General features: G+C 41.7%; 1 protein-coding gene and 1 pseudogene across 1 annotated transcript; one reads left to right on the plus strand and one right to left on the minus strand.

The window, feature by feature from the left end:
• The first annotated feature begins 1,464 nt into the window (after positions 1–1,464).
• LOC118653568 (putative protein FAM47D) lies at positions 1,465–2,708 on the plus strand. The gene is made up of 3 exons (XM_036304211.1): positions 1,465–1,689; positions 1,780–2,390; positions 2,465–2,708. Exons 1-3 carry the CDS (start codon positions 1,465–1,467, stop codon positions 2,706–2,708), a joined length of 1,080 nt encoding a protein of 359 aa, XP_036160104.1.
• Positions 2,709–5,443: 2,735 nt separating this feature from the next.
• On the minus strand, positions 5,444–7,632 carry LOC118653569 (annotated as a pseudogene).
• Positions 7,633–12,054: the final 4,422 nt, after the last annotated feature.

Here is a 12,054-nt window from a genome sequence, read left to right on the forward strand (position 1 = left end):
ATCACAGCTGTGCTTACCACTCGAAAAAGGGTGAATAGAATGGGATTGGGCAGGGATTAAAAGAAAGGATTCTTGTATTTAACCTACAGTTTTTGGTTTACTAAAATATGCAAATAGTAACATTTGTTAACATCTGGGTGGCAAGATGGAGACCCCTTACTCTAAGGACAGAGTAAATGAAATTGCAACACTGCGGATGGTCCTTGGTCAATTGTGAGAGTAAATAGCTGCTCTGTGAATAGCAGATCTGCTTTAACTTGCTCAGCTCTAACCGTCCCGTTCCCTACTTACATAGGACAGTAAAGATCTTTGGCATCTGAGCCTTTTAATCTCCCTAACTACACTCAGAGACAGTGAATGAATGTAAGACAATTACAGAACTGCAGAGAAGGGAAACAATAGGACACATTTCCCTGAAGGAAAAAAAACTAGCGTTCCAATGTGAGAAATAATGTGTTTGTTTTGGCATCAGAAAGGGTTCCTATCCTACCTGTAAGCTCTATGCCATGTATCCCCAAAGGAGAAAGAAACTGAATAATTGACACACTCCACTCTCCCATTTTGAGCAAAACCCTAGTAGTGAAATGGACATCACAATTTTAGATCTGATCCATGCTACTTACTGAGGTGAATGAAGTAAGTCCTTTATTCATAAATATAAATGAAAAAGGTTTGCCAGATGTATGAGGAAGGTAAAATAGAAGATCACAATAAACACACAAAACTATGTCATTTTGGGGGAAAACTCAGATAAAAAATGGAAATAAAAGATAATTTTACCAAAAATTCAAATTCCTGTTCTAAGAATTTAAAGAAAAGAAAATAGATTTATAACATTAAAATAAAATGTCTACTATTAGAGGACAGATCAAGCACTTGCAAGATTGAAATATTTGCAACAGCATGGATTGACCTAAAGAGTTTTATGCTAAATGAAATAAGCCAGTCAGAGAAAGGTAAAGTGTCACATGATCTCACTCATATGTGGAAACTAATGAAAAAAATAAATCCATGAACAAATTAGTTCCAGAAACGATGTCTGTTTTATTTTTTAAAAAAATGAAAACTAAAAGGGGAAGTTAGTGGAATAATATGATGTTGAAAAATGTTGCTACATTACAAGGTATCAGAATTATCTTAAATGTGCTTATTATAAGTGATCAAATTTATGGTAAAAACTTCCTGTAAGACACAATCTTCACATGCTGTCTATTTAAGAAGCAAAAATACGGACAATTGAGAAAGGTAAGTACTCTACATCAGTAATCATTCTTCAGGAATATTTGCTTTGGGAGATGGTAAACAACTACAGCAGGCCCTTTTTCAATAGCCATATTTCCTAATGTTAACTGCCAGAGCCAGAGTAGGATGAATACTTGGAAAATGCTGATTTTCATACAGTAACCTCTTGTATTTAAGAGTGAAGAGAGCTCTAGAAACATTATTTGGAAGTGCCCCAGCTCCATGGACAGCTGGCGGTGGGTATTTGTGAAGGAGGGACTGGACGACTTCAGAACGGGCTGTCCATCTCCTGAAGATGTGATCACTCCTGGCCCTCGGGAGGGATTTCTCCCCATGATTGCTCATAGAATTCCCTGCCCTCCACCCAAAAAGATTCACAGGCAGCCGCCCAAGGGAGCGGACCTGTGTTCCAAGCTCTCGCCAGCACAGCGAGCAAGGAAGGCCTTTGTAGAGAACATTGAAGCCAGCCTGACCTAGCATCCCTTGGCGAACCGCCCGAATCTGGAGGAAGCTCTCCCTCCAGACCTCCTGCTCAAGGTCCTGAAAGTGCTAGATCCTGACAGGGAGCTGGAGGACACGTGGGCGTATTGTGAGGGCACCAAGGAAAGAAAGAAGACCCCCACACACCTGTGTGAAGAACATCCTGAGGAGGTCAACCTGGAACCTCCCCAGGCAGTGAACCTGAAATCTGCCTGGAAGCTCAACCTGGAACCTCCCGAGGAGGACAACCTGGAGCCTGAACACCAAGCCCAGGTGGAAACAGCCAAGGAGAGTCTCCAGTCATATTTATTCAGTTTGTTTCCTGAGGAAGAGACAAATGCAGCATGCACAATGGATATCCCCAAAGATCCTGTGCTCCAAAAAGCAAGAAGAACAGTTCGTGAATTCTGCAGATGGATCGATGATAATTTTGGAGACATAGGCATTGATGAAGAGGAAATCATGAAGAAGTTTGAAATTGACTTAGAGGTCCCACTCACCCATAATACAGTCAAAATAAAGAAAATAAGCCAGCTTCCTTTGAATATAAGGCCTTGCAAACAGCTAGATGAAATACAGCAGAGAAAATTCTCCCTGCAGGAAGGTAACTGGGAAAGGAAACTCCAAAAACCAGAAGACCCTTATAAACCCAAATGGGAGAAGATAAGGTATGGAGCATGGTACCTGGACCCCAAATCCTGGAAAAAGCTGGTCAATGACCAGCTTTTGCCCGACCCTAAAGCCGTCCTGACAAGGAATATTGGACCTATGGATGGCATCTTGAACCAGGCATTATTGATGAACTTTATGGACCAATTGCCTTCAAAGATTTCATTGTTAGCAAGGGCTACAGGATGCCAGGTGTGATTGAGAAGATGTTTATGAGGAAGGGATGGAACTATGAGTCTGTCAAGACTCCTATACACCAAGTAATGAAACGCATCTCCAAACCCAAAGAGGAGGATTCAGGGGACGAAGAGGATTAGACAATTTTCTCTTTACTACTCACTTGGCTAGTGTGTCTCTCTTATTTTAACATGAGTCAGAATTCACCATGAGTGCCTCACTGTGTATGGACAATTTGATTCCACAACCTCTGTACATTTAACACCTAGTGCTAATAAAAATTTGTAAATAACCTTCTGCTTAGGTTCATCAATGTGTTATGTATTTTACCAACTATGAAGTCAATATTTACATATACTCCTCTTGGTTTTTATTGAATTAGGAGTATTATATTTTTATTTCAATTATTTATTAAAAGTTACTATAAATGAAAGAATTACTTAAAAAGGAACTTGTTGCCCAGCCAATGTGGCTCAGTGGTTGAGTATTGACCTGTGAACCAGGAGGTCATGGTTTGATTCCAGGTCAGGGCATATGCCTGGGGTGCAGGCTCGATACTAACTGCGGGTGCATGCAGGATGCAGCTGATTAATGATTCTCTCTCAACATTGATGCTTCTCTCTCTTCCTCTCCCTCTCTGAAAATCAGTAAAATTCCTATATAATAAAATTCCAGAGACCAAAATGTCAGAACAACCAGAACAACCAGAGACCGCTACTACTGCCGCCCCTTACCCTGGCCAAACCTGCCCTCAGAGGGGATCCCACCGTGGTTGAGGGTGTGGCCAGCCTGAAAACCACCCGTGGCCCCCTCACCCCAGCCAGCCCCTCCTCCCAGTGGGGATGCCGCACCCCAATCGGGGCCCCCATCAGGGCAGGTTGGCAAGCCCACCTGTGTACCGGGCCTCTATCCTTTATAATAAAAGGGTAATATGCAAATTGACCCTAATGGTGGAACAGCCAAAATGATTGCTCAGCCATTCACTATGAGGTGCACTGACCACCTCTCAGTTCCTTTCCCCGGCCTGCAGGCTCCAATCTCCCAATGGCAAAAGGGGAACTGGGGGTTATTGGCGGGTGATGCAGGTAGAGCCAGGCCAAGGCCCCCACCCCACCAGTTGACTCACACACAGAGGCCAACCACGGCGGGGGCAGAGCTGGCGAGCAGGCAGAATGGCTGACCTCTCAGTTCTTCCCCCTGGCCGTCAGGATCTGATCACCCAATGGCAAATGGGGAAGTGGGGGTCAGTGGCGGCGTGGGATGGGGCTGGCTCAGGGCAGTTGAGGAAGATGGCCCTGATCACAGGCCAGGCCTAGGGACTGTACCTGCGAACGAATTTCTTGCACCAGGCCTCTAGTATATTTATAAAAAATTATGCCAGCTACTGCATGGGATGAATCTCAAAATAATTGTGCAGAATGAAAGAACTTTATTGCTCCAATAATATTCAATTTATAATGCACTATGACAATTATTTTGATAAACACAACTTGTAACCCGTAGGAAAAGTAACTTTATGTATTCTTTGTGAATTGTTGATGGCTACCTTTTCACTAAAACATTAGAATTTATCTCAGAGATTATATGGCCTGCAAGCCTAAAATATTCCCTATCTGAATTTTTACAGTAAAATTTACTGTCCCCCAAATCTAGAAGAAAAATATATTCAGACATATATTAAATCAATGATGCCACTCTTTAGCTGAACAGAAGATAATACATGCTCATCTGTGGAATAGAATCAAGTGAAATATTTTTAAAAAAATAACAATTTAGTCAGAACTTTTTGAACCCTTTTCAAATCTGCCTATTAATTTCAATATTCTTAGGGTCAGAAATTCCTGAGGCACATCATCATATCTTATAGTCCCTGCTTCTTGTCATGTCTCGTCACATGATGACTTGTCATACAGAGATTCCCCATGACTCCAAAAATGTGGGTGTTAAATGTGAGGTAGGGCAACCTGAACGTGATAAAGACAGACTAACTTTCTTCCCACTAAAATGGCTAATTAATTCAATGGGATGTTCACAAAGGTGGGTTGGCCAAGAAACATGCTTTGGATGTCATATACTTATTCCACTCCCACACTCACCCCCCATTGGACCAAATGAAGTTTATTTAGGGTATAGTGCTCAGGAGTGGACACTAAACCTCCATGGAGACTTTCCCAGACTACACAGGGCACAAGACTGAATGTTTCCCTTGGTGCCTGGGGCTGCTGCTTGCTCTCTACAGCCCAGGACACCAGCAGGGCACTGCTCCTTGCAGGCCTCTGAGCCAATCAAGTGTCAGGACAAAGCTTTCTACAAAGGACACCCATTCCCCTCAGCTGCCACAGGGAGGGGCACAGTGCCTGTGCTCAGGGCCAGTCCCTGGAAGCAGCATGGGGAGGCTCAGGGAAGGGGAGAGGTTCCAGGAGAACACATGAGGTCTGGATTTCCGGAAGTGAGCTGGAAAGTTTCTCCCACAGACTCAACTTAATAAAAGGGGCCACCTGGGGCCAATACTCTGTGTGAAAAGCAGCTTTCAAGCTGGGAGATCTCTCAGTCAAAAGCACAGCTAGCATTTCTGTTTGATTTTGGGGGGATGAGCTGAAATAGGCCATTGCTCATTAAACTTCCTGAAATGTACACCTAGACTACAGGCTATCTAACCATCAGACTTTAAGGGTCTATGTGGAAAGGTGGGATGTTTTCCAATGGAAGTCCTCCTAGGGGCAGAGCAGGCAGCTCACAGGGTTTCTTGGGAAAGGATGACACTGAAGAAACAGTACTGACAGACACAAGGGATTACAGACACCAGGAATGGGAAGCCATGTGACAGAGCCTCTGGGTAAATTATGGTTCTTTCTGTGCAGATATAAAATGGGCTCTATTGAAAGTCATAGGACAGCTTCTCGGGGGTCAAGAACACTTTCACTATCTCCTCCCTGGCCTCCTTGCACCTGGCCTGGTGTTCCGCAAGGAGGGGCTGCAGGTCCTGCACGAGCTCCCAGGTGAGCATGGCTCCACTGCTGTAATCCTTCCTGATCTGCTCCAGCTTGTTGTCATCCTTGAGGAAGAAGGTCATGTACATAAAGGACATGTCCACGTGGCAGTTTCCCTAAAACTGCCTGTGCTCCTCAATGGTGTCTCTCCCGCCAGAAAACACATGCTTGTTGACCTTGGATTGATCTGCTTGGCTGTGTCTGTGGGAAAGATGGGGGAATTGAGGTCTCTGGCATTCCTGTGGGTCTGAGTCCCCTGCAGGGTGGGGAAGAAGGTCAACAGTAGCAGGATGGTTTATGATAGAAGATCCTGGGGGTGAAACCTCTTGTCATCCTGAAGTAAGGATCCTGGTTGAAGGCACAAGGGATGAGGTTCTGGACTTCCATGTTGGCCCACAAAGATCTGTGGGAATGAGTTGCTGAAGGAAGGAGCAGCCTGGATGGCAGGAAAGCTGATCTTCCCCTTGCAGTCACTGTTTGGGAAGCCAAAAATGCCTTTACTTGGTTGAAGGTCAGGTGATTCTCATCTTCACCATGTTCTTGTAGAAGTCTGGGCTCACCCCCACGTAGTCGAGGTCAGAGAAGATGGGGTTGTTGTGTGAAAGCTGTAGGTGATGATGTCCTTGGTGTTTTCCATGGAGTAGCCATAGGCCTGGTCCAGGGTCAGGTCTTCCACAGGTACTTCTAGTCATCTGCCATCTGGATGAGCAAGAGCACATTCAACATGTCCTGCAGCCACTTTGTGAAAATGAACAGGATGTGGTGGCCTACATGCATGGCTTCGGAAGAGGGGCCCCTGCCCACATACAGGCGAAACAGCTTCTTGTTTTCATAGGCAATGAGGACTTGGTTCATGTCTCTGTGTGAGAAGAAGGTGCATCTGTGCAGGAAGCGGTGCGGTCTCTGGCCCCTGGCTCTCTCTATTCTGTTTACCAGCTCTTGGTCAATGTTACTGCTTCCAAACAGAACAATGAGCTTGTCATAGTCACTGCCTTTTGCACTGTTCCTCTGTATGGTTCAGGGGTCCACAAAATGCACTTCAGCTTCCATGGCACCTGGGCCACTAACCCAGGTACAAGGCTCTCTGGAAGGCAGTCGGCCTTGTAGTTCTCCCCCGTGGCCACATTGTAGCTCATTTTTAGCAATAACAGCCTCTTCACTGCAGAATCAATTTCATCCTGGGCTGTGGGGGACACTGAAGAGGTGGCCAGTGGAGTAGCTGAGATCTCTGTGCAGCTGGGCTCTTCTTTTATAGTCTTCCCCCTCTTACTGTTTCCTTTTTTAAGCCCCTTTCTTCTCTTTTCTTCCTGTTTACTCCACCCTGCAGCTATTTGCAGTAAGGATTTCTTAGAAATCAACCAGTTTCTCACAAACACTTGAGCCTCTTGACCAATTCCTCATGAGACAGTCCAGTCAGGAGTTGGCTGTGAGTGTGTGTGTTTGGGGGAGGCTGGGTGCAGAGACCAATGAAACCCATTCTAAATCCAAACTATTAGCTGGTCATTGCATCATTAGCTGGTCATTAGCCACCCCACACTGCATGCTGGCCTCCATTTAAACTCCCCACTCACTTCCCATCTAACATCTTCAGCCTCAGTATGAGAACTGAGGTTACATTTGTCCTGATGGGAAAAAAGGCAGACTGTAAGTGCCCTGCGGCTATTGTGCACTAAGGCAATGTTGTGAAAGTTCAGTTCTGGGGTCACAAGGACCTGAATTTCCAAAGACACCTTTGGCTTTTTCAAAAATGTGTTTTTATTTATTTCAGAGAGGAAAGGAGATGGAGTGAGATGAAAACATCAATGATAAGAATTATTGATCATGTGCCTCTTGCACACCCCCTACTAGGGATTGAGCCCAAAACCTGGGCATGTGCCCTTGACCAGAATCAAACTTGGGATCCTTCAATCTGCAGGCCAATGCTCAGACCACTGAGCCAAACCTGTTAGAGCTGGCTTTTTTCTTTTCTTTTTAATGCTGAAAGTATTATACATGTCCATTTTTTTTTAACCCCTGCTGCCCTCTCCCAGCACTTTACCCCCAAAACCTTCACCAGCCCATTGTCTGTGTCCATGGCTTACGCATATACTCACATGACTTTGTTGGTTGAATTCTTCCCCCCACTACCCTCTTCTGCTTTCCCTCTGACGGTTGCCAGTGTGTTCCTTGTCTCTATGTCTCTATGTCTCTATGTCTATTTTTTCATCACATTATGGTCTTACTTATATTTCACATATGAGTGAGATCATATGATACTGATCTTTCTCCCACTGGCTTATTTCACTTAGCATATTGTGGTCTAGGTCCACCCATGCTGTTGCAAATGGTCAGAGTTCTTTCTTTTTACAGCTGCATAGTATTCCATTGAATAGTTGTACCACCATTTTTTAATCCATTCATCTGCTGATGGGCACTTAAGCTGTTTCCAAATCTTAGCTATTGTAAATTGTGCTGCTATGAACATAGGGGTGCATATATTCTTTATGATTGGTGTTTCAGATTTCTTGGGATATAGTCCTAGAAGTGGAAACACTGGGTCAAATGGTAGTTCCATTTTTAATTTTTTGATTAAACTCCAAACTGTTTTCCACAGTGGCTGCACCAGTCTGCATTCCCACCAGCAGCGCACCAGGGTTCCCTTTTTCCACATCTTCAACAACACTTGTCATTTGTTGATTTATTGATGAATGCCATTCTAACAGCTGTGAGGTGGCACCTCACTGTCTCTTAATTTGCACCTCTTGAATAATCAGTGACTTTGAGCACTTTTTCATATGCCATTTGGCCTTCTGTATGTCCATTTTGGAGAAGTGTCTATTTAGATACTTGGCCCATTTTTTATTGGACTGTTTACCTTCCTTTATTAACATGTATGAGTTCCCTGTAGATTTTGGAGGTTAACTCCTTGTCAGATGTATTGTTGGCAAATATGTTTTCCCATGGAGTGGACAATAATTTTTATTTTATTGATTGTTTCATTTGCTTGCAGAAGCTTTTCACTGGGATGTAGTCCCATTTATTTTCTCCTTAATTTCCATTTTCCTAGGAGAAGTATCCATAAACATATTGCTACAAGAAATGACTGAGATTTTGCTGCCTCTGGTTTCTTCTACAATTTTTATGGCTTCCATCTTACATTTAAGTCCTTCATACATCTTGAGTTTATTTTTGTGCATGGTGTAACTTGGTGTTCTAGGTTCATTTTTTGCATGTTTCTGTCCAATTCTCCAAACACCATTTATTTAATAGACTATCTTGACTCCATTGTGTGCTCTTGCCTCCCTTGTCATATATTGAACATAATGACTTGTGTCGTTTTCTGGGTTCTCTTTTCTGTTCCATTGGTGTATATGTCTGTTGTTGGTATTTTAATGGGTATTGCGTTGAATCTGCAGACTGCCTGGGTACTATGGACATTGTGATGATGTTGATTCTACCAATTCATGAACACGGTATATTCTTCCACTTGTTCGTATCTTCCTCTATCTCCATTTTCAATGTCTTGTAGTTTTTCTAGTACAGGTTTTCTACTGCTTGGTTAAGTTTATTCTTAAGTATCTAATTTTTTATTTTTTTTTGCAATGGTAAAAGTGATTTTTTGTTTGGTTTCCCTTTCTGAGAGTCCAATACTGGTGTATAAAAATGCCATAGATTTCTGGTTAATTTTATATCCTGCTACTTTGCCAAATTCATTTGTTAAATCTAGTAGTTTTCTGATGGAGTCTTTAGGGTTTTCTTTGTATATTATCATGTTATCCGGGAATAGTGACAGTTTTACTTCCTTCTTTCCAATTTGAATGCCATTCATTTCTTCTTGTTGTCTGATTGCAACAGCTAGTATTTCTAGCACTATGTAGAAAAGAAGTGTGAAAGTGGGCATCCCTGTCTTGTTCTCGTCCCTATTTGAAATGATTTAAGTTTTGTCCATTGAGTAGGATGCTGCCTGTAGGTTTGTCATAGCAGGCTTTTATTATGTTGAGGTATGATCCCTCTACTCCCACTTTGGTGAGAGTTTTTATCAAAAAAGGGATTTTTCTCCCATTGGATTTTGTCAAATGCTTTCTCTTCATCTATTCATATGATCATGTGGTTTTTATCTTTCAGCTTGTTTATGTGATATATCACATTTATTGATTTGTGGATATTGCACTGGCCTTGCATCCCTGGAATAAATACCAATTGGTTATGGTGTATGATATTTCTAATGTATATCTGGATCCGAGTTTCTAGAATTTTGTTGAGGATTTTAACCACTATGTTCATCAGGGATATTGTCCTGTAATCCTCTTTCTTTCTACTGTCTTTATCTGGTTTTTGGAATAGGGTAATGCTAGCCTCAAAGAAAGAGCTTAGAAGTGTTCCTTTTTTTCCTGACTTTCTTAGAATAGTTAGAGGAGGATAGGTGTTAATTCTTTCAAGTTTGGTAAAACTTCTCTGTGAAGCCATCTCGTCCAGAGAATTTGTTTGCTGGGAATTGTTTTTATGACTTCTTTGAATTCATCATAGTTATTCATCTATTCAGGTTTTCTGATTAATTTTTCCATTGATGTCAATAGTGTATTAACGTCTCCTATTGTTATTGTGTTGCTGTTGATCTCTCCCTTGACATCTTCCATAAGTTTTTTTTTTATGTATTTGGATGCTCTTGTATGGGTACACATATATTTACCAGAGTTAAAACCTTTTGTTGTATCAATCCCCTTAGTATTATGAAGGGGCCTTCATTACCTCTTGTTATGACCTTTGCTTTGAGATGTATTTTTCTCAGATATAAGTATTGCTACCACAGGTTACTTTGTTTTTGTTTTTTGGTTGTTTGTTTGTTTTTTGTTTTTTCATTTCAATTTGCCTGAAGAATTTTTTTTTCCATTTCGTCATGTTCAGTCTGTGTGAGTCCATTGTTCTGAAGTGGGTCTGTTTTAGATAGTATATATATATGAGTCATGATTTCTTATCCATTCAGCTACCCTATGTTTTTTATTTGGGGCATTTAATCCATTTTCATTCATGGTTATTATTGCTAGGTCTTTATTTGTTGCTATCTTTATTCTTTGAGCCTGTTTTCTTTCTCTTCCTTCCTTTCTATTTCTTCTCTACAGCAGCCCTTTTAGCATGTCTTGCATTGCTGTCTTGGTGGTAATAAATCCCCTAGTTGTTTTTTTTGTTTGTTTGTTTGTTTGGGTTTTTGTTTGTCCATCTGTTTTTGTTTTTGTTTTGTCTGTGAATCTCCAAATTTCACCTTTAATTTTGAATGATAGCCTTGCTGGTTAGAGCATTATTCGAATCAGTCCCTTGCTTTGCATCACTTTACATACCTCATTCTATTCCCTTCTGGCCTGGCTTGTTTCTGTTGAGAAATCAGTTGATAGTCTAATGGGAGATCCCTTTTATGTGACTTTGTCTCTCTCTTGCAGCCTTTAAGATTCTTTGTCTTTTACATTTGCCAGTTTAATTACGACCTGTCTTGGTTTGGGTCTTTTTGGGTTCATCTTGCTTGGGACTCTCTGTGCTTCTTGGCTTTGTGTGACTTTTCTTCCCCAACTCTGGAAAGTTTCCTGTCATTATTTCTTTAAAAATGTGTCTATTCCTTGCTCAGCCACTCTTCTTCTTCCACAGCTATTATGCACATGTTGTATTGTTTCCAATTGTCCCAAAGCTCCCATAGACTTTCCTCCTGTTTTTAAATTATTTTTTCCAGTTGCTGCTCAGATTGGGCATCTATTTATACTTTGTCTTCTAACACTCTGATTTGGTCCTCAGCTTCTTCTAGTCTACCCTTGAAACCTTTTATTGTGTTCTTTGTGGCTGCTATGTCATTCTTCATTTACTTCTTTGTAAAGGTAATTTGATCTTATTTAATTTAAATGCTTTATTGGTTAAAGTATTTCATATGCCTCCTTTTTCTATCTTGTCCTCTCCCCACCCACACCCACCCACCTGTACATGCCCTCACCTTCCTTCCAGTTGGTGTCTATTGGTTATGCTCGTATGCATGCATACAAGTCCTTTGGTTGATCTCTTATACCCTCAACCCCTGCCTTCCCTCATAGGTTCGACAGTCTGTTTGAGGCTTCTATTTCTAGCTTTGTCCATCAGTTCATGTTGTTCATTATGTTCCAAAAATGAGTGACATGATGTGGTATTTATCTTTCTCCGACTGACTTATTTCACTTAGCATAATGGTCTCTAATTCCATACATGCTGTTGCAAATGGTAAGAATTCCTTCTTTTTTATAGTGGCGTAGGATTCTATTGTGTAGATGGACTACAGTTTTCTAATTCACTCATTTTCTGATGGGCACTTAGGCTGTTTCCAAACCTTAGCTATTGTAAATTGTGCTGTTATGAACATAGGTGTATATACATGCTTTCTTATTGTGTTTCTGGTTTCTTGGGATATAGTCCTAGAAGTGGGATTACTGGATCCAGTAGGAGTTCCATTTTTAATTTTTTGAGGAAACTATATTGTCTTCCACAGTGGCTGCACCAATCTGCA

Source organism: Myotis myotis, unplaced genomic scaffold (genome assembly GCF_014108235.1).
Source record: "Myotis myotis isolate mMyoMyo1 unplaced genomic scaffold, mMyoMyo1.p scaffold_m19_p_4, whole genome shotgun sequence".
Lineage (NCBI taxonomy): Eukaryota > Metazoa > Chordata > Mammalia > Chiroptera > Vespertilionidae > Myotis > Myotis myotis.

Coding starts and splice junctions, on each gene's coding strand:
- LOC118653568 (XM_036304211.1), top strand. CDS start 1,465: ATGGACAGCTGGCGGTGGGTATTTGTGAAGGAGGGACTGGACGACTTC. Junction 1,690..1,779: donor AGCGAGCAAGGAAGGCCTTT/GTAGAGAACATT, acceptor CTCCTGCTCAAG/GTCCTGAAAGTGCTAGATCC. Junction 2,391..2,464: donor CCCAAATGGGAGAAGATAAG/GTATGGAGCATG, acceptor CCGACCCTAAAG/CCGTCCTGACAAGGAATATT.